Source organism: Oncorhynchus masou, chromosome 24 (assembly GCF_036934945.1).
Source record: "Oncorhynchus masou masou isolate Uvic2021 chromosome 24, UVic_Omas_1.1, whole genome shotgun sequence".
Taxonomy (NCBI): domain Eukaryota; kingdom Metazoa; phylum Chordata; class Actinopteri; order Salmoniformes; family Salmonidae; genus Oncorhynchus; species Oncorhynchus masou.
The window spans coordinates 83345568-83368385 of NC_088235.1; the positions used below are offsets into that span (position 1 = coordinate 83345568).

Here is a 22818-nt window from a genome sequence, read left to right on the forward strand (position 1 = left end):
CAGGCAGATGTGTCAGCTTTCTCCATATCTGCAGACTGTCTACAGACGTTTTCAACCTGAAATGACCACCGAGCAGACAGTGTAGTTACCTCTGTAATGATGTATCCCAGTCTGCTGTGGAGGAGGGTGACACACACTTACTGTACGCACCTCCTCTGTAGGGTTGCCAGGTGTAGAATTTCCCCCGGAAAGGAACGCTGTCGAAATCGGCGCACTGAATCTCCCGGAAATCCTGAGAGCCTGCAGGACACTCCTGAGACAGACACACAGAGGGGCAGAGATCAGCTCTGTGTCAGTCAAATCTCAGGCCTCTCAACATCAGACATCCACTTTATCCCCTCCCCTGTCTCTTTTGCTCCCAGCAGTCATTTAAAGTAAGCCTCTACACTCCACCAAACGCACACTTGGACACACACACACACACACACACACACACACACTGAGGGAATTAGTTCTGGGCTGGGTAGGCTGCTGTTAATTAGGTCAGTCTGAGAGCTGTAGAGTTGGGCCGGGCCAGGATGAGTATGGTGATGGTACTGTAGGCCTCTCAGAGGGAGCTACTTCTCCACTCTGCTCTGCTCCCCCACTCACATCAATATTGCACGATCTGAAGCGTTTCCTCTCTCCCAGACAATACTTTCCACCAATCGTTGGCCTGGAACCAGAAAAGCAGAGGCAAAACACATCTGAGTGCAATTGAACAATAACTCCCCAATCACACTGGGCTCTATTCTCCTCCCGCCTGGCTAGCCTCGCTCTACCACCCTCTTTCAATCTCTGACAGTCTGTATTTTTATTACTCTGCTATCCAAGTCAATTAGATGAATTCCTCAGTAAAAACACCAGAAAAAAGTCAGTTTGCCACGGTCTATGTTGATATCATTTAATACGGCTGTCATTGTTGCACGAGGGTGATCATAGTGGGATGTTAAAATGATTGGTGGTAGACTGGCATCTATCATCCTCCACAAACAAGTTAGGAAGAGCCAGCCAGACACAACCCAATGGCTTTACAGTTCTACAGTGGCTGTGAATTCACTGCCTACTGTCCGTCCTATGGCCAGAGTTGAGATCCACATCCCCATCCATCTGCAGCACCACTCACCTGGGGCTGTCACAGTGGCGGATGGAGGAGGACACTCCTCCCCCACAGGTACGGCTACACTCCTCCCAGGGGGTCCAGAGACCCCACCCGCCGTCCACGCCCTCTGGCCGGGTCCCGTAGGCCACACACACCCTCTTATAACACCACTGTAACACACAGAAGACTAATGAAATAAAAACCAAACACCCCCCCCCCCCCATTTCTGCTGATCATGGAACATTCCAGTGTTTACCCCTTTCTCTATGGTATTGGTTTGACAGATGGTTCCTTCTGCAGCGGGTATGCTGCTGGTGATGCAGCGGTTGCTCTTGCTCATGCACCACAGCTCACTGCAGACTTCCTGCAGACACAGGGAGAGCTGTCAGAGTGTGTCCATTTCAGACCATATAGAGACAACAGGCCCTGATGAGCCCAGCCAAGAGGGCCCACTGACCCAGAGCAGACGGCACCAGCGGTTGGTTCAACTACTTCTGGGCTCTGTGGTGCTAATGTATTTAAGGCTTTTACAACGGCAATAACCTATGGCACTGTATTTTATTGTACTGACTGCATAGTATCAATGATAATGACACTATAAAGTACTATTTTGTGCCAGATGTCTGTTCACTCAGCTGTTGGGCCAATAAAATAGACCATCTAATAAAAATATGTCATACAATAAAGATAGCACAAGACTTCTTCATAAACTCTTCAACATGGGGCCAAAAACCAATTGGACTGGTTAAAAAGAACATGTCAACTCTAGCTAGGAGACAAATAAATAGCAGTATATCCAGTGGCTACTCTGTCTGCCTTCATGCTGCACTGATCACAGTGGGCAGAGAGCTAGAGATATGCCAGAGAGGAGAGGAGAGCTGGCCTACAAACGGTGGAGAGGAGAGACGCATGTCTGCTCTGGAGTAGGGGCAGGCGGGACTGATGGATCAGAAGATTTGGGTCAGTATAATTTCTACATGGTCACACACATAGTACTGAATGGATCTGTCAGCTAAAAAGGACCATACAGCCTTATCAGGCGAGTTAGAAGAGGAAGGTGAGTAGGTACCCCGTATTTACACTGCCGAGACTTCACTCCGTACTGGAAGCGGCACTGCTCGTCTGCATCGTAGGCCTGGCCGGGGGCCGTGGTGGGGTACACAAACTCCTGCTTCGGTGGGACGTTGTTGAGGCATGAACCCATACCTGAGCTGTAGGGAAACAAACAGGAGACTAGAATGAAAACGGGCCCCACAAACATGGACCTCACCCACAATGTACTAAGCTAGTTAATCTATCCCACTGTCCACACATAACAAACCCTGCAACTCCCTTTAATATCCTGTGTATTGGAGGTGAGTGTCAGACTCACTCCAGGAAGTTGGTGATGTAGTCTCGGCTGCAGGCGGACCAGACGAAGGGGTTGGTCTTCATGGTGATGTGTGCAGCCATCAGCTTGGCTGTCTCCTGACTGCGGGAGCCACAGGCGTTGCCCACTCCGTCATGGTTCATCCCAAACCTGCAGGGAGACAGACGGTACTGCGTTGATATATCTCCTGGGCGACTGAGCATGAGTGCAAAAGTTATTGGGGGTATTAGTGATGTATCGAGTAAAAGGAAATGTTTTGCTCAAATATCCTCTCCCTGTTAGAATCATATTAACACCATGAGTGCGGAACTGGGCCTGTGCAGATTTTAACAGACAACAAAGTGTCTCTGTGCTCTGCTCTCTCTGTCTGACACAGGAAGGCCCACCGTCTAGACAGCCCCAGGGTACAAGCACCCCATCCAGTTCAAAGGTACCTGGACTAGCCATTAGGGGGGAGCACCAATGGGTTTGCCACCTGTGAAAATACCTCAGAGGCCGGTGTCCACACGTAGGTAAATGGCACACTCAATTACTTAGTGGACTTTCAAAAATGATACCAAGTCATGGCTTTTGAAAGTAAAATATCAGAGCAAATCTAACAGAATTCTCTTTCATGGCAGGGTATGAAGAGGTTTGGAAATGACAAGCATGTCCAGTGAAGCATGTCCGATGTTACTCAGGCATACGCCTAGATAAATATGTATGCATGACTAAGTGAGGCAGATCGGCTGGTACGCCAGGCCAGCAAGTAAAACAAAGTGTCTTGGAGGGAAGGCACAAAAGCCATGCCTACTGCCAGGCCCGGAGGTAGGCCCAGAATGATACACGGTACCTGCCACACTCGTAACTTGTTCCACTTGTTATAAATATGACAAAGAAAACATAAAGCTATTAACAAGTTGTGTATTGATGGAAATAAGTTCTCCCTCTTGTCCAGCTCTAATCTAACAGCAATCTCACACTGAGGCTGGGCCAGTTTAGCCCAGGTCAGCGCAGAGGTGGGGGGTATGGGCGAGTTGGGTGAGAGGCAGGGCCAGTTTAGCCCAGGTCAGCGCAGGGTGGGGGTATGGGCGAGTTGGGTGAGAGGCAGGGCCAGTTTAGCCCAGGTCAGCGCAGGGGTGGGGGGTATGGGCGAGTTGGGTGAGAGGCTGGGCCAGTTTAGCCCAGGTCAGCGCAGGGGTGGGGGGTATGGGCGAGTTGGGTGAGAGGCTGGGCCAGTTTAGCCCAGGTCAGCGCAGGGGTGGGGGGTATGGGAGAGTTGGGTGAGAGGCAGGGCCAGTTTAGCCCAGGTCAGCGCAGGGGTGGGGGGTATGGGCGAGTTGGGTGAGAGGCTGGGCCAGTTTAGCCCCGGTCAGAGCAGGGGTGGGGGGTATGGGTGAGTTGGGTGAGAGGCAGGGCCAGTGTAGCCCAGGTCAGAGCAGGGGTGGGGGGGTATGGGCGAGTTGGGTGAGAGGCAGGGGCAGTTTAGCCCAGGTCAGCGCAGGGGTGGGGGGTATGGGCGAGTTGGGTGAGAGGCAGGGCCAGTTTAGCCCAGGTCAGCGCAGGGGTGGGGGGTATGGGCAAGTTGGGTGAGAGGCAGGGCCAGTTTAGCCCAGGTCAGCGCAGGGGTGGGGGGTATGGGCGAGTTGGGTGAGAGTTGGGGCAGGGTTTCCTATGAGGGGTCACAGGTAACACCATTGAAAGAGTGGTTTATTGAAACAGCCAAGATCCATAAAGCAGAAGCTGAGCCTAAAGACCAAAGGGTTTGTCAAAGGTGATGAAGACTATAACTGTTACTGGGGCCCTGAATGTCAGGGACAAGTCAGGGCCCCAGTGATGAGGGACATTAGGGTGATATAGGTGAGCGCCTTACGTGTGTCCTATCTCGTGGGCGATGGTGAAAGCTGTGGCCAGCCCGATATCTTCGTTGATACTGCAGCTCCTCTCTGGCTCACACATCCCCCCCACTGGAGCTAGACCTGGGATAGAGTGACACACAATACGGTCTCTAACATACATGTCAATTCCAATTCATGCATTCTGAAGCACATTCAGGGGTGATACAAGTAAAAAATACATAGTTACATGCTTAACTAAAACCTACAATTCTGCATCTACATGTCATTTGAAGACTGTGCTAGTCAGTCATGCTGGTCAGTCAGCTGGTCAGTCAGCTGGTCAATCATGCTGGTCAGTCATGCTGGTCAGTCATGCTGGTCAGTCATGCTGGTCAGTCAGCTGCAGCAGAGATATGGTAGGTAGCTACTTAATAGTGAGGGAGTGCAAAGTCCAAATGAGGGCAGTTTCCTGAGTCACATCCCCTCCCCTGGCATCGCTAGATTATATACAGTCTGACACTGAAGCCCAGTGCTTCCCAACAAGCAGCCTGTGTGTGTGTGCAGTGTGTGCCCAGGGTTAGCCCTCTCCTGGGCTGTGCGGGCAGGTTTAACCAAAGGTCCTACCTAGGGTTCCACATGGCTTGTTCTTGTAGATGCAGATGTCGTACCTGGGAACAGGAAGGAAAATAAACCGTTTACTAAAATGAATCCTCTGGCAGTCGGTGCGTCCACACCCTGACACGCACTCACACTAAAACATACAGTGGGGAGAACAAGTATTTAATACACTGACGATTTTGCAGGTTTTCCTACTTACAAAGCATTTTGAGGTCTATAATTTGTATCATGGGTACACTTCAACTGTGAGAGACGAAATTCCAGAAAATCACATTGTATGATTTTTAAGTAATTCATTTGCATTTCATTGCATGTCACATCAGAAAAGCAGAACTTAATATTTGGTACAGGAACCTTTGTTTGCAATTACAGAGATCATATGTTTCCTGTAGTTCTTGACAAGGTTTGCACACACTGCAGTAGGGATTTTGCCCACTCCTCCATACAGACCTTCTCCAGATCCTTCAGGTTTCCGGGCTGTCGCTGGGCAATACGGACGATCAGTTCCCTCCACAGATTTTCTATTGGGTTCAGGTCTGGAGACTGGCTAGGCCACTCCAGGACCTTGAGATGCTTCTTACGGAGCCACTCCTTAGTTGCCCTGGCTGTGTGTTTTGGGTCGTTGTCATGCTGGAAGACCCAGCCACAACCAATCTTCAATGCTCTTACTGAGGGAAGGAGGTTGTTGGCCAAGATCTCGCGATACATGGTCCCATCCATCTTCCCCTCAATACGGTGCAGTCGTCCTGTCCCTTTTGAAGAAAAGCATCCCCAAAGAATAATGTTTCCACCTCCATGCTTCATGGTTGGGATGGTGTTCTTGGGGTTGTTCATCCTTCTTCTTCCTCCAAACACAGCGAGTGGAGTTTAGACCAAAAAGCTCTATTTTTGTCTCATCAGACCACATGACCTACTCCCATTCCTCCTCTGGATCATCCAGATGGTCATTGGCAAACTTCAGATGGGCCTGGACATGCGCTGGCTTGAGCAGGGAGACCTTGCGTGTGCTGCAGGATTTTAATCCATGACGGCGTAGTGTTACTAATGGTTTTCTTTGAGACTGTGGTCCCAGCTCTCTTCAAGTCATTGACCAGCTCCTGCCGTGTAGTTCTGGGCTGATCCCTCACGTTCCTCATGATCATTGATGCCCCACGAGGTGAGATCTTGCATGGAGCCCCAGACCGATGGTGATTGACCGTTATCTTGAACTTAAATGCGCCAACAGTTGTTGCCTTCTCACCAAGCTGCTTGCCTATTGTCCTGTAGCCCATCCCATCCTTGTGCAGGTATACAATTTTATTCCTGATGTCCTTACACAGCTCTCTGGTCTTGGCCAGAGAGACTCTTGGAGTCTGTTTGATTGAGTGTGTGGACAGGTGTCTTTTATACAGGTAACGAGTTCAAACAGGGGCAGTTAATACAGGTAATGAGTGGAGAACAGGAGGGCTTAAAGAAAACCTAACAGGTCTGTGAGAGCTGGAATTCTTTCTGGTTGGTAGGTGATCAAATACTTATGTCATGCAATAAAATGCGAATTAATTACTTTAAAATCATACAATGTGATTCTCTGGATTTTTGTTTTAGATTCCGTCTCTCACAGTTGAAGTGCACCTATGATAAAAAATACAGACCTCTACATGCTTTGTAAGTAGGAAAACCTGCAAAATCGGCAGTGTATCAAATACTTGTTCTCCCCACTGTACATTCAGCAAAATGCACTCAAACATGTCATCACACACACAAAGACTCTCACACATACACACTCTCCTCTCTCGCTGTCACTTTCTCCCTCCCACCACTCGCTCTCTCTCTCTGGCACTAAGCCCTATGGACACATAGCAGACCTGATAAGTAACTGATACGGTCTGAACAATGGCAGGAAATAAAAGGACCGTCACTAAAAGGATGGTTACTTAATTTTCCATCCCTCTTTGATAAAATTCTTCAAATAAAGAACCTGTTCTCACAGACCAAACATCCCAAGATACTCCAAGCTACTAGGAACAGGGGCCTATGCATGGGCAGAGGAGTGTTTTTCAGTGAGTAGTGCTCTGTTGTATCTCTCTGCATACAGTATTGTGTTTCCACTGCTGTTTTCCCCCCTAAATAGAGTGCCTCACTAAACTGCACTTTGCTTCCTTGGCCCAGCTCTTGACTGTCAGATTCAAGGCAGCTGTGCTCCGATTCTCTCTCTCTCTCTCTCTCTCTCTCTCTCTCTCTCTCTCTCTCTCTCTCTCTCTCTCTCTCTCTCTCTCTCTCTCTCTCTCTCTCTCTCTCTCTCTCTCTCTCTCTCTCTCTCTCTCTCTCTCTCTCTCTCTCTCTCTCTCTCTCTCTCTCTCTCTCTCTCTCTCTCTCTCTCTCTCTCTCTCTCTCTCTCTCTCTCTCTCTCTCTCTCTCTCTCTCTCTCTCTCTCTCTCTCTCTCTCTCTCTCTCTCTCTCTCTCTCTCTCTCTCTCTCTCTCTCTCTCTCTCTCTCTCTCTCTCTCTCTCTCTCTCTCTCTCTCTCTCTCTCTCTCTCTCTCTCTCTCTCTCTCTCTCTCTCTCTCTCTCTCTCTCTCTCTCTCTCTCACTCTCACTCAACAGCCTAGGTTTCGTCACTCAACAGCCTAGGTTTCGTCACTCAACAGCCTAGGTTTCGTCACTCAACAGCCTAGGTTTCGTCACTCAACAGCCTAGGTTTCGTCACTCAACAGCCTAGGTTTCGTCACTCAACAGCCTAGGTTTCGTCACTCCAGTCAGGACCAGACACTAACGCACACTTGGCGAAAATGACAGGCCATGAGGCAAGGAAGGTGTCAGTGAACTTAGAGGCATCTCGAGGGCAGAATATTGCGTCAGTTCTTACTAAAACCCGTTCCGCCAATCACATTCTGTTAAAGGGACCCAAAGCACACATCCCTGGGTTGCTACTCTTTTCAATTCACTGCAGCTCGTGACTGGAACGAGCTGCAACAAACTCTCAAACTGGACAATCTACTCATTCAAAGACTCATGGACACTTACTGACAGTTGTGGCTGCTTTGCGTGATGTATTGTGGTCTCTACCTTCTTGCCCTTTGTGCTGTTGTCTGTGCCCAATAATGTTTGTACCCTGTTTTGTGCTGCTACCATGTTGTGCTGCTACCATGTTGTGCTGCTGCCATGTTGTTGTCATGTTGTGCCATGCAGTGTTGTCATGTGTTGCTGCCATGCTATGTTGTGGTCTTAGGTCTCTCTTTATGTAGTGTTGTGTTGTCTCTTGTTGTGATGTGTGTTTTGTCCTATATTTTTATTTAATTTATTTTTAATCCCAGGCCCCCGTCCCCGCAGGAGGCCTTTTGCCTTTTGGTTGGCCATCATTGCGGATAAGAATTTGTTCCTAACTGACTTGCCTCGTTAAATAGAGGTTAAATAAACATTTAAAAAGTCAATTGACAATGCTAGAGGATTCCTTTCAGTACTTAGATCAGTATTCTGTCTTGAGATCTGTGCACTTCTCTTAAATTTCCACAACATTTTCCCATAGGCCTCAATTAATGATTTACGTGAAAGTCAAGAGTTGTGAACACTGAATCACTAAGAATGTTCTGGTGCTATGAGTCCTGACCTGGTGATGAGCACGGCAGTGTCGTGGTGAGCGATGCCGTTGTCTGGGATGGCGTTCCCATTGCCATTCCGGTTCTGGATGGACTTCTGCCACTTACAGAAGCTGTCCAGGGACTTCCCTGCATGGTGGTTGATCTCTAGAGTCGGCTGACAGAGACAGAGAGGGAATACTGAAATCAACATATTCAGGAACAGAGTACAGTGAAATAATCAAATTACAGTATGATCACTTTTAGGTTTTCATAGATATGCCACTTTTACTATCTGCCACCACCTGACAATCATTTATAAGCCAGAGGAGTAATGAGACAGACATTCCCCAGGTGGTCCAATAATTAATTTACCCTACATAAGCAGAATTGATCAGTACAACCATAGCTGTGCAATGAGCCTAGTATTGGGCAGCCCAGCCCTCTGCCACGAGGCTATTGAACTGGACTGATGAGGACAGGAGCTTCTACTGCTATGCTGTCCCTCTGCCATTAGCCGCCCTGGCAGGGGGAGGGAATACTCTCCTGGCTACAGCTGAGTATGCTCGTAACACAGGAATGCACATGGTGATGACATAACTAGTAATTGTCATATCCCACAATCCATCTCTGGGCTCAGTGGGCTGGCTGGCCTGTTTTGTTTTCCAGGGGCAGTTTTCAGCTGGAAGTCTCTGCTCTGGGAGACAACTTTTGGTCTTACCCCAATCTCAACAGACCGAACGGCAAGAATAATACTAATACTACTGCTAATGATCATGGCACTTGTTTATTTGTCAGATGACATACTGTGTACCCGGGGCAAATGTCAGGGGCTTATTTGCAGCTATCTGGTATGAATCATACAGGTTGTTAGCCCCTTAAACTCGTGGAAATGGCCCATATGGATAGGGCCAAAATGAAATGTTTCTTACAGAAGAAATATTAAAACCATATGCATGACCATGGTAGCAATTGGTGAAATTATCAGACCAAAAGGTGAGGACACAACAGTTCACCTGACAAGACTGAGTCCAAACATTACACTGTTGATTTTATGTGCATTTGACATCTACTGTACTTTTCACAGCATTTGTCAATAATGAAATCTGAAAATACCCTGGATACATTCAGCAAATGTAATAAGAATTGAATATACATTTTGTACTAGGTAAGAAAAAACAATTACAAGGGTTTGAGTGAGAGGTCTCACTGGTGTCTCCAAGTGGCCACACACCTCTCCAAACTGCACAGTTCCTAAGTCATTCCATTGCACTTTTATGGCTCAAGGAAAGAGCCTTCCACTCTAAGGCTCTTTATTTTTAGCTCTCCTAGCTTTACTATTGAGAAACTGAAGCAAGCACACTTATAGCTCTTTGTTTGGAACACAGACCTGTGTCCCCACCATCACACGATTACTGTTGTTTACACAATCCAAACATTCTCATTATACTATAAATCGCAGTCTGGGTCAGGTGGGCATCATTTGAAAGCTTACATTTACATCATTACATTTAAGTCATTTAGCAGACGCTCTTATCCAGAGCGACTTACAAATTACCCTATTGCCAACATGGCTATCTGAGTAATAAAATGCAATCTTACAGTGTTAGGCTTTCAAAAGGCACTTCAGACAAGCAGATTGTAATTTTGGTGCACATAGACAGGAGTCATGAGTTCATTCAGGTGTGTGTTCCGCCTCAAACTTTCTTCACAATACGACAAAACAAACTTTTATACAACGGGTGGGTCTAATCCTGAATGCTGATTGATTAAATGCGCATTCCAGCCGGTGTCTATTCCACAAGTTACCGCCACTATGACATTAAAATGCCTATTTCCTGCGCAATCCACTGTCTCATCAGCCCAGCCAGGCACTTTATAAACTTGATCTCATCTATAAAAAGCAATCTAGATATTATCTCACATTTCTTTTAGAGTAACATTTAGTTTTCAACAACGGAGATTTGTAAAAACCTTGCAGTCTGTCTCTCCGACATTTGCAACATTGTTTCAATATTTAAATTCGATCTCCTCTCCCGTAGTAATGAACGTGTAGGGGTCAGGGTTCGGGAAGAGACAGATAGGCAGGCAGCGTTTTTCAGCCAGTTGAAATCAGGAATCAGCTGGCATCATTTTTATGGATATATACAAAGAAATGTCAATTGAAAAAAATGTACAATGAAACGAAGTGCAGCTAGTTTGCAGTCTTCCCAGCTTCAGTTTGAAAAGATGTTGTTAGATGTGTTGTTGGCTCCTCTGAACAACAGTAAGACGAGAGAACACATTTTCTTTGCCAGGTGAAATTGTGCCTCATTACCTCATTGTTATGGATGTGTAAGCTTAAACAAATGCAGCTACTGTGGCAATGGAACGGTTTGCCAGCCCTCGACCTTGTCTCGGGGCTAACAACACCCGTACCAGCAGTTCCAAAAGAATATTTACTAAATAAACTAAAGTAAAAATATATATAAAATACATCTCTGTGAAGCGGAGAAACTGAGCTCTGATGTCATGTGTAGCATGTACAGCCATTGTCTTCCAATTAAGGCGCTAATCAATGACTAAATCTATCAATTTCAACCTGGGCATATACGGGATGACAGGGGCTGTCAACCGGAGCATATACGGGATGACAGGGGCTGTCAACCTGGGCATATACGGGATGACGTGGGCTGTCAACCTGGGCATATACGGGATGACAGGGGCTGTCAATCGGAGCATATACGGGATGACAGGGGGTGTCAACCTGAGCATATACGGGATGACAGGGAGCTGTCAACCTGAGCATATACGGGATGACAGGGGGTGTCAACCGGAGCATATATGGGATGACAGGGGCTGTCAACCTGAGCATATACGGGATGACAGAGAAGGTGAGTTGGAAAGGTTATTAGACTGCCACAGTACCTTCACTGCAAACCCACTAGTAATACCCTTTCTAATGCCCTTTGAAGCTTATAATGTCCACATTAGGCCAGAGAGTGTAACCCTGTCCTGGCACTCAGCCTGACCGCATGCCGTTAGCAGCACAGTGCCGTGGCCTGGCTGGCTGGCCTGCTGGACTGGACAGGGATCAAGAACATGACGTGACATTCATGTCAACCACCAGGCAGCAGGTGGACAGAACACTAGACCACAGAGACGCCCGCCTGCACCAGCCTCATATGTAGCTTTTTATTTGCACTTTTCTAGGGCACTAATGTACGTCATAGCAACAGCCCGAGAGGTCACCAGTAACAACAAGTGCAGTCATGGCTGGGCCGCCTGGCAGGTCGCTCTCTCTCTACCACCGCAAATGGCTCCACTTACAAGACATTTTCTGCTGGGAGCAGGGGAGGAAGGACACTTAAGCCAATAATTTGACACAAACAAGGAGCTCATAGATGCTGGTCTAGACAACAGGCTGGACTGAACTAGGAGTGAGATGCAGAGAGGAGGCAGGGTGGATGGATGCAGACCCCATTGAAAGGCAGAGGTTTCTCCGATATGGGTCTAGAAGAGAATACCTGGTCCTCCATGAGCAGGATGAGACGGGTCACCACGATGTTCACTGCGTTCCCCAGGCTAGAATCCTGGAACAGTTTGGCAACCTGACCTCCAGGGAAACAAGAAAAGACCAGTCTTAAAAAGAGCTGACATCATTCATCACTACCACTTACAACCTAGAAACGTGTGTAATTTGGGTTACTTTACAGTACACTCTTGTAGTTTAATTTCTTCTGTTTGGGATTTTGTGACAGGATGGATGCAACCTGGTGTGGAACAGTAAAATAAGGCCAACCATTCATTAAATACATTCCATTCATGAGTGTGTGCTTAGCCATCTGATGGACAGGGTGTGAAGTGATATCCTGTGAAGCAATATTACTACACGTTATGACTTCGACTACACTATCTGTAAAACCATTCAATACAGTAACAACAATCCTAGACTCAATCCTAAACACAGACAAAGTGGACAGGACAAGTATTTTCCAGGTTTTCCACTCTGCCAGTTGTAGTGATCTGACTCGATGTGAAACTTACAATATTCATGACAGCCAGGATGTACTGCTCGATGTCCCGGCGGCCGTGGTACCCCACCATCATCTTGTCGGCCACCACCAGTGTTTCTACGTAGCGCTCTCTGCTCACAGACCTCTTCAGGGGCAGCTGGCCTCGGCCGATGGGGTTGGGAGGTGTCTTCAGAGTCCTCTGCCACCAGGCCATACCTTTCCCTGGCTTCTCATCTGAAGAACAGTCACAAAGAGGGGTTAATGGCATTGAGAGAAGAGAGGGTACACCACCTGAGAAGAGTGGCATTAATGTGCATGTATTAAAACCAGGTTATTATGTCCTGTAAACTGAGACTGCTGTACAGCCAATATCATAAATGACTGTTTGCCGATCTAATTGTAACCAGTGAAACATGAGAGTTTGAAGGGGCATATTGTACCCAGGACCCAGACAGCTCTACCTACCGATGACCCCACAGGATTGGTCCATGTACTGGTGGCGAAGAGATGACCTCTTGTAGACCACATGGGGGCGGCTCTCCCCCCTCTCCGCCCTCGTGAGGTTTTCAGGCGGGGTCAGAGGCTCGATGATATACTCCTCACCCCCTGCCACGATCACCCCCTGCTGGAAAAGTCAGGGAAGCAGAGGTGAGCCAGGGGCCCTCTGAAGGCTGGTGGTGACAGGACAAAAACTGGCATCTCTGGTGACTGTCAGGCCCATTACAGTAGCATACTGGAGGTCTCTGTCTGTCTACAGCCAGTCTCTAACATCTCACCTCCCCTCAGTGGATACAGTACAGTACATAACTATCCCTGGCCTGGGATGATAATCATATTAGTCTCTCATCAACCTGGGCCTAAACAAGTACAGGCCCTCACCTCTCCCAGACATGTCTGTAGGTCAGATACATATGGAGAGTGATCCTATCTGAGTCTTTCCACAGAGAGGAGACAGGGAGACACTTCCCCTGATTAGATCTCTTGGCTGCAGCCTCTGAGGTCACAGTGAGTGTTTCCCCCCTGGCCCTCTCTAGTCGCTACAATAGCAGCGCACTTTCACAGTGCACCTAATCCTGTAATGTGTTTAGTGATGCTCTCGTGGACACACAGCGGATTCCCTGCTGAATTAAGTTATGCTAGTCTGACCACAAGTAATTATGCGTAGGGCTTATTAACACTTTGTGAGCAGATTTAATCCTTGGTTGCATTTAGCCCTGTTATTATGGGCCCAATTAGTTATTAGCTGTAAAGGGATCACAAGAATAGATGGATAAGGAGAATGCTTTCATGTGTCAAAAGGCAGATTGTAATTGTGTCATTTGACTGATTTTATTAATTCAAAAGGGTCTGCTGTGGGCGGAGGTGCTAGCTGGCTACTGGATGGTCTGGACGTCCAGCTGTGAACATGCCTTAGTGACATTATGAGTTGTGACCAGCAGGGGAAGTCTGGTGATAACAATGGGCTTTGGTAATCCCTTGTTTACACAAGTGCATTACTGCTCCAGAATAGCATGTGGTCCAGACAGGTGCCCTGGTCTAGTCCAGGATCCAGGGTCAGAGCTATCCTAGTACACAGAATCATAATGTTACACTCAGAGGGAGAGGATTCCTCTGGAGCTCTATTAGCCCTGGGTCCCCTGAGGCCAAGGACAGCAGAACAAGACAACAGAGCAACAAGACAACAGGCCAATAGGACAACAGGCCAATAGGACAATAGGCCAATAGGACAATAGGCCAATAGGACAACAGGCCAGTGGTGCTAGCAGTACTAGATGGGTCAGGTTCTTACCAGGCCATTACAGTTGCTGAGAGCCACCTTGCTAGAGTGGGGCTGATCCTGCAGATGGCCTACATAGAGACACTGAAGGGCGTAAGGGTGGCTCCAGGCCAGACGCCCCCTCCTCCAGTACTCTACACGGAACTGACGGGACAGCAGGCCCCCCTGCAGGGTCAGGTTGAGGAGAAAGTTGGTTGTGGGGGTAGAGAGCTGGTAGTACAGCTGGGACAGGTCCTGTTGCTGATCCTCAGCACTACGGCGGCTCCGTCGGTGGTTGTTGGGGCTGTCTGCACCCCCATCCCCTGTGTGCAGGGTCTCGCCCTGCGGCCCCACGCGAACCGGGATGGCAATCTCATACTTGCCCAGGCTAGACAGGAACGTAGCTGGAGAGAGACAGAGAGAGGAGACAGAGCACAAACACTCACAGTCAATGACATTTCAAATAAACTTTGGTAGAATATACAGCATGTGCATTATCATCACGGCTTGAAGCTTATGAGGACAGGCCTCAGTCAGTAGTGACGAGTGGGATTCTTGAGGACTTCTCAGTCCACGCTATTCCTCCCAAGTCTCCATAGCAACCCTGAAATCCTATACTTCCTATCTCTGGCTGCGGGCCCGGAGATTTATTGTCCAAACACGGTGCTCCAAACACTGCACTAACAGGGGAAAGGTCAACAGAAATTAGCCCAGTTTTCATCAAGGCCTTTTGCCTTGTTTTGTGGAAAAACAGCCCTCCCCACTGAGAGTAAACAGGCAGGGATTAGTGTCTGTACCGTGAGTCCGGACCCAGGCTCTCTGTTTATGTGGCCAGGCCAGCTTAAATAAACAGCAAGCACCATTAGAGGCCCCCTCCAAACCCCTCCAACCCCATTTCACATCCTTCAGCACATTCTGCAACAGTCAGTTATATGAGCTTTGAATTCCTCTACTACAACATTTCAGACAATTGCCCCACATAAAAAGTGGTATTTTAATGGTATTTTCACAGGGTCAAAAGTATCTGGCCCAGGAAAGCCTCCTGGAGGACTGGAGGGGACTCGGAGGGCAGCGGTCAGATAAAGTAGACCAGTCAAATATTTGGAAGGACTTAATGAGGCATATTTTCAAAAGTGTACTGTACCCCTCCTCTCCCCTCCTCCATGGTTCTACAGCTATACAGCTGCTCCTCGTTCTCTCCCTGCTCTGTGCAATAGCTCTCTCTCTCTGCAGCGCAGCAGTAATCTGTCCAGCAACCTGATAACCCTGTCTAATTAATGAGTGAGGCAGCTAGTGGCCTCCACCACTGCTTCCTTAAGGCTACCATTCTGCTGCCAGCCCCCTCCCAACGCACTGTGCCCACATGTACAGGGTACTTCAAAGGGGAAATATGGCTGGTACAATGGAAAATAGGGGAGCGAAGTTGGCTTACTACAGTATAAGTGTACAGTAGGTCCTAGTCTGGTCTGAAGGGTCGCGTGGCGTCTGATCCTCTCCCAGGTCCCCTACAACTGATGGAAAGCCACTCCCAGCTCTCTAGCACCACAGGGCGAACCACTTCTCTAATTCTTTTGATCTATTATCTAATCACTAGGAGGAGGAGGAAACTATTGTTACTCACCAATAAACCCAACCGGTAACAGAGAGAGGCCCATAAAAGAGTAGAGGTCTGCAGTGTTCACCTTTTGTAAAATAAACTGTCATAAAGCACTACCCAGGGCTCAGTTTATTTTAGCTTTCAGAAGAAATAACCTTAATTAGCCTCTTTAAAAAAAGAGAAGGAAATGAGAACAGTGGCCTTTTTACAGGAGCTTGTCTCTCATCCATGTCTGGCTGGAAAGTCCATCTCTGCCTCCGTTACCAGAGGGCCCTGTCAGCAGTTCCTCTGCTCATAACTCTGCTCTCAGCTCTGCCTGCCTGTCTTGCTCTCTCCCTGTCTCCCTCTGCCTGTCTCCCTTCCTGTCTCCCTTCCTGTCTCTCACCCTGTCTCCCTCCCTGTCGGCCTGTCTGCCTGTCTCCCTTCCTGTCTCTCACCCTGTCTCCCTCTGCCTGTCTCCCTTCCTGTCTCCCTTCCTGTCTCCCTCCCTGTCGGCCTGTCTGCCTGTCTCCCTCTGCCTGTCTCCCTCCCTGTCGGCCTGTCTGTCTGTCTCCCTTCCTGTCTCCCTCCACGTCTCTCTCCCTGTCGGCCTGTCTGTCTGTCTCCCTCCATGTCTCCCTTCATGTCTCTCTCCGTCTCTCTCCCTGTCGGCCTGTCTGTCTGTCTGTCTGTCTGTCTGTCTGTCACGCCTCTGCCTGGGACAGTTGACTGGCTGAGTTATGAGGCCGCGTTGCGGAGCCTCAGTCTCAGTCTGAGAGAAAGGTTATATATACACTCCATGCAATGGTTTAATAACACTAAACTAAATGACTTAATGCCACTACCACGATGGCTTACCTCATTATTCGCTTATTTCAAAGAAATAGGGAAATAACATTTTTTCCGAAAAAGCCCAACTCTCGCCATGTCTACATATTTGTCCTCTCCTTCTTTTAAATAAACACAAAGCCTAGCCAAATATACTCTGCAGCTTGTCATGAAGTGCAGCAGCAAATATAGACAGATTCCGTGCCCCACATTTTCAAATGTTCTGTTTTTGTTGAAGGTTTTAATCTAGAATGACTGAAAGGGGAGACCATTCTCAGTTAGATAACAACTAACGCTTGACCAGAAGTCAATATCCATTGTAGGAGACTAGCATGGAGGAATCTGACAGTGGTGCTGAAATGTATAACGCCAGACGTACTGTACTAAACAGCCTGTCCTGAATGAATTTCACAGCCTTAACAAATTAAGCATTGACCTACTTGTTGCATTTTCTAGTGAATACTTGTGACAAAAGATAACTCATAAAAATGATTACCATCCATCATCAATGGAGCTGGTTTCAGTTTTGGGTTAGAAAGGTGTTCTTCTAGAGCGTGTTTAAACAGAGGAGATGAATGGATGGTCCTGTGGTGGTTTTCAAGGAAGCAGTGTAGCAAACTATTGGAAACAGATGACTTGCAGGGTGCAGAGGTTAAGCATAAGAAATACACAATCAGTGCCTTGTTCTGTAATGGACACTCTAGGTATTTATGTCCGTGCCTAAAGGGGATTGGTCTAGCTGAGGAGAGGTGAGGGGGGCGCGTGGCTCTACGTCTCTGGAGTTGATTTGTGAGAGCAGGGTTCAAGTTCAGCAGGGCTACTGCCCTGGAGTGTTGCTCAGCTCAGAGGAGGCCCTCAACACTGTATGGAAGAGTTCAATGAACAGGTCCGTTACCTCTGTTCAACTGTCTAAGTGACTGGAAATGTCGAACCACTTTCACAGTCCAGAAGAGGGAATAATACCAATTCCACAATGAATATGACAGTAATAATAGCATAATCATAGTGTGTATTCATGACAAACATTGACACAGTTAAACATTTCCATGTATGTCAAACAGAAGAGAAGAAAGTAGTTGCTCACCGTGTGACTGGGTGAACTTTTCAGCAGTCTGACTTTCTGCGACCTCTGTGGCAACCATGACGATGATGACAACAATGCAGGCCAAGATCCTCCATACTGTTTCCATGGTTACTACAGCAAGCTTCAGTGCAGTCCCCAGGCCTCTGTCCCAACATGTCTTCTGCCCTCTGATGCCCCTCGCTCACCAGTGGGACGCAGCGAACTCACGGGCCATAGCAGCAGGATAGACCTCTAGAGACTGGACTGGAGCGCTATGGACACACAGCCTCTCTGCTTCTCTCTCTGGTAGGACCAAAGTCAAAGGAAGATGGAGAGACTGCCTCCGAGTATAGCGGAGACTATAATGTACTGTGGCCTCCCTGTGGAAGAGAAACAGATTAGTGTGAGGGGAGATTGGGGGAGGGAGAGAGAGAGCATGAGATCTCCCTGACCCAAATGGTCCCCATCTGACAACACAAACATATCTAGTCTGTAGTCAGTGACTCACGAACAGCCACCTCCCGCTGCGTCTTCAGTTGATCAATCACTCCAGGAAAACACTGGCTGACAATCTAGGGACCAAGGTAAGCAAGTCTCGACCTGGGTGCCCTGTGTCTCTTTTAGTCTTCTGCTTACAGGAAAGAGAAAGGAAGGCATTGATCTTTTAAAACGCTGTGCATAGGCTGAGAGGGGCTGGAAGTGGGTGTTATGTCAGTGGCTGTGGGGGAAAATTACCCAATGTGAGACAAGCAGTGGGTTACTTCCACACTCACTGTTGGCCTCATCTGACCTGACCACTTCACAGGGAAGAGGCAGTCACACACAGCGAGAATAGGCTATTAGCCATAGATCAGGATTTATTGGGAGATTAAAAATAGCCTTTAAAAAAGCAACATTGGTTATTATTACACCACAACACTAAAGAAGTCTCATCCCCCATCGCACTTTGAAGTGTACAGAGGAGTTAAAAGCCTGGATGAGGAGTCCTATTTACAGTAACATTGTGACTTTTGTTCCTAAGCCTTTTTGGCAATGTCCTTGAGAGGCCCAAACATAATCTTTGATAACCTTCCCTCAAGCTACACTGCCTACCCTGCTCCCTGCCTCTATCATTCTTTCAGTGTGTCTGGGTAGAGAACAGAGAAGAAGCCACACTGGCCCAGATGGCTGGCGACAAACCAACTGCAGGCAAAGGTAACCGGAAGCAGATGGGAAACGATTTGGCGACGAAAGTGAGGAAACAAGTAGCCTCCTGACAAAACAAATATGAAAAAGGGAGTGCAAAGCTCAGGGTCTGTAAGAGAGACGGGGAGAGCTGGGATAGCCATTCTTAAATACTACGTGTGTGTGGAGAGAAGGAGAGAGAGAGAGAGCTGGGATAGCCATTCTTAAATACTACTTGTGTGTGGAGAGAAGGGGAGAGAGAGAGAGAGATAGCCATTCTTAAATACTACTTGTGTGTGGAGAGAGAGAGAGAGAGAGAGAGAGAGAGAGAGAGAGAGAGAGAGAGAGAGAGAGAGCTGGGATAGCCATTCTTAAATACTATGTGTGTGTGGAGAGAAGGAGAGAGAGAGAGAGAGAGAGAGAGAGAGAGAGAGAGCTGGGATAGCCATTCTTAAATACTATGTGTGTGTGGAGAGAAGGAGAGAGAGAGAGAGAGAGAGAGAGAGAGAGAGAGAGAGAGAGAGAGAGAGAGCTGGGATAGCCATTCTTAAATACTACGTGTGTGTGGAGAGAAGGAGAGAGAGAGAGAGAGAGAGAGAGAGAGAGAGAGAGAGGGATAGCCATTCTTAAATACTACGTGTGTGTGGAGAGAAGGAGAGAGAGAGAGAGAGAGAGAGAGAGAGAGAGCTGGGATAGCCATTCTTAAATACTACGTGTGTGTGGAGAGAAGGAGAGAGAGAGAGAGAGAGAGAGAGAGCTGGGATAGCCATTCTTAAATACTATGTGTGTGTGGAGAGAAGGAGAGAGAGAGAGAGAGAGCTGGGATAGCCATTCTTAAATACTATGTGTGTGTGGAGAGAAGGAGAGAGAGAGAGAGAGAGAGAGAGAGAGAGAGAGAGAGAGAGCTGGGATAGCCATTCTTAAATACTACGTGTGTGTGGAGAGAAGGAGAGAGAGAGAGAGAGAGAGAGAGAGAGAGCTGGGATAGCCATTCTTAAATACTACGTGTGTGTGGAGAGAAGGAGAGAGAGAGAGAGAGAGAGAGAGAGTGTGTGTGGAGAGAAGGAGAGAGAGAGAGAGAGAGCTGGGATAGCCATTCTTAAATACTACGTGTGTGTGGAGAGAAGGAGAGAGAGAGAGAGAGAGCTGGGATAGCCATTCTTAAATACTATGTGTGTGTGGAGAGGGAGAGAGAGAGAGAGAGAGAGAGCTGGGATAGCCATTCTTAAATACTATGTGTGTGTGGAGAGAAGGAGAGAGAGAGAGAGAGAGAGCTGGGATAGCCATTCTTAAATACTATGTGTGTGTGGAGAGAAGGAGAGAGAGAGAGAGAGAGAGCTGGGATAGCCATTCTTAAATACTATGTGTGTGTGGAGAGAAGGAGAGAGAGAGAGAGAGAGCTGGGATAGCCATTCTTAAATACTATGTGTGTGAAAGGAGAGAGAGAAGAGAGAGAGAGAGAGAGAGAGAGAGAGAGAGAGAGAGAGAGAGAGAGAGAGAGAGGAGAGAGAGGGGAGAGCTGGGATAGCCATTCTTAAATACTACGTGTGTGTGGAGAGAAGGAGAGAGAGAGAGAGAGAGAGACTATGTGTGTGTGGAGAGCAGGAGAGAGAGAGAGAGAGAGAGAGAGCTGGGATAGCCATTCTTAAATACTATGTGTGTGTGGAGAGAAGGAGAGAGAGAGAGAGAGAGAGAGAGAGAGAGAGAGAGAGAGAGAGAGAGAGCTGGGATAGCCATTCTTAAATACTATGTGTGTGTGGAGAGAAGGAGAGAGAGAGAGAGAGAGAGAGAGAGAGAGAGAGAGAGAGAGAGCTGGGATAGCCATTCTTAAATACTACGTGTGTGTGGAGAGAAGGAGAGAGAGAGAGAGAGAGAGAGAGAGAGAGAGAGAGAGAGAGAGAGAGAGCTGGGATAGCCATTCTTAAATACTATGTGTGTGTGGAGAGAAGGAGAGAGAGAGAGAGAGAGAGAGAGCTGGGATAGCCATTCTTAAATACTACGTGTGTGTGGAGAGAAGGGGAGAGAGAGAGAGAGAGAGAGAGAGAGAGAGCTGGGATAGCCATTCTTAAATACTAAGTGTGTGTGGAGAGAAGGAGAGAGAGAGAGAGAGAGAGAGAGAGAAATGGGATAGCCATTCTTAAATACTACGTGTGTGGAGAGAGAGAGAGAGAGAGAGAGAGAGAGAGAGAGAGCAGAAATAAACAAGAATCTTTGCACCTTCTGAAAAAATGTACGCTTTCTCCGTGCCTGGATTAAGGTTCACCTCTCTCTGACTGCTTTCTGAGTTCTGTGGATCACTGCACATATCCAGCTCCAGAGACAGCCTGGACTGAAGCTTTGCCATGTTGTGTACACCATATATTCATTCATCTAGCTAATAAACAATGATTAATTTGATCAAGCACAAGTAAGACACAACTGACCCGGCCCATTTGAAAATGAGCAGCTGAAGCTTTTCACACTTATAGTCTGCTCATAATCAGACAATGCTGACTACCATACAATCTACAGACGTAACTGACATAATGGGATAGAAGGACACTTAATGTGCCTCTGGTTTCCCTGCAGTGCAGTGGTTCACAGTACAGTACCGTACGGAATGGGGTCCTAAAACAGTGAGGCGGCTTTGTGTTCCCACTTCCCTTAAATGTGAAGTAACTGTAAGCCCCTCTCCTCTCCATCTCCACAGCCCTCGCACTTTTTGCCCTTTCCACCCCCTTCCTCAAGGCTTTTTTCAGTCATTTCCTGCTTGGCCAAACTCTCCTATATTTTCATTACTTCTTGTTGGAGTCTCATTTTATTGTGGGGTTATTAGACTTGCAGCAAGATATCAAATGTTTTCATTAAAACTCTTCTTCATCTTGTTTACTTAAACAAAGCCCACATAATCAGTCCCCCTATCATTGCCTTTGTGTCTTTAAACAAAGCTGCTTAAAAGCTTTACTGACTGTCTTCAAGTTCTCTCTACACTCACTAAATCATTGTACACTCACTAAATCATTGCTCAATTAACAAACATGACAAAAATTAGGTAATTTGTGAATTTGTACTATCTCTTGAAAGGGATTTTGTCATTTGTCTTGGTGGGTCTGTTTTGTAGCAGTTTTCCTTTGGGAAAAAACTCAATGTGTTTGTCATTCGGCCAATACAACCATAATCCTGTAAGTACTGTTGGCATTTTATAATATACATGTAATATATTCCACTTAGCAGACGCTTTTATCATTTCCTTAGATGAGTACCTCTGATAATTTTGAATGCCTAATTGTGGCAATGGCGAGTTCGGAAATTGGAATGGGCTGTATACAGCTCAATTATAATGTGGTCAGAGTTTTTTTTTTAAAGCAAGACAAGGAGGTATTTGTGGACAACAGTAGAAGAGACATTAGACAGGGAGTTGTAAATTGCAATTTCAGGGTGGGCCAAAGTCATAATGTAGTCTGGACCATAAGCTTTTCAACATATCTACTGGATTGGAGAAGGCAGTGAAACATATGGTTTTGCAGACTATGTATAGTGACCCTGCCAGGAACTGTACAGACAGGCAGAATAGACCACACTAATCAAACCCATATGACTTGCTCAATGTAAAGGCTCTCTCTAGGAAATGCTGCTCAGTCCCCTGCTCAGCTCCTAACACCACCCTCTGTGTGCTCCTCTGAAGAAACCACTATGATTGTCTACTCTTCCTGTCACTCCTCTCTGATATTAGACTTACTCTTTTGATGTCTCATTTGTCATTCCTATTCGAGTAGGGGAGTGTGGCATCTTTACTGTACTGTAAACACATCAACACTAAGTGAAAGCTGGGAGCTCATGCAGCACATGGCCTAGATACTTGTTTCACCCTGACAGCAGTCACTCCCTCAGAAGTGGTGTAGAAAAGCAAGCTCAATTGACATGACTCCCCCACGTTTAGCCTTGGACAACAAACAACAGATGAGGTGATAAAAATAATATGGAGAATAAAGGGAGGGATCTCAGTCTAAAACACTGTC

At 47.2% G+C, this 22818-nt stretch overlaps 1 protein-coding gene across 3 annotated transcripts in view; it reads right to left on the minus strand.

Moving 5' to 3' along the window:
- Positions 1 to 22818, minus strand: part of adamts10 (ADAM metallopeptidase with thrombospondin type 1 motif, 10) — a 54345-nt gene that overhangs the window by 29671 nt on the left and 1856 nt on the right. The window contains exons 2-15 of one of the 3 annotated variants that reach the window (XM_064935289.1): positions 17678 to 18036; positions 14223 to 14593; positions 12899 to 13058; positions 12465 to 12667; positions 11945 to 12028; positions 8471 to 8616; positions 4892 to 4935; positions 4303 to 4408; positions 2454 to 2600; positions 2151 to 2292; positions 1338 to 1445; positions 1106 to 1251; positions 592 to 655; positions 151 to 253 (exon numbers count right to left, since the gene is read on the minus strand). In XM_064935289.1, coding sequence (XP_064791361.1) covers positions 151 to 253; positions 592 to 655; positions 1106 to 1251; positions 1338 to 1445; positions 2151 to 2292; positions 2454 to 2600; positions 4303 to 4408; positions 4892 to 4935; positions 8471 to 8616; positions 11945 to 12028; positions 12465 to 12667; positions 12899 to 13058; positions 14223 to 14593; positions 17678 to 17783 — 1930 coding nt within the window. In that variant the 5' untranslated portion in view covers positions 17784 to 18036. The other 2 variants (XM_064935288.1, XM_064935290.1) reach the window with 2 other exon arrangements.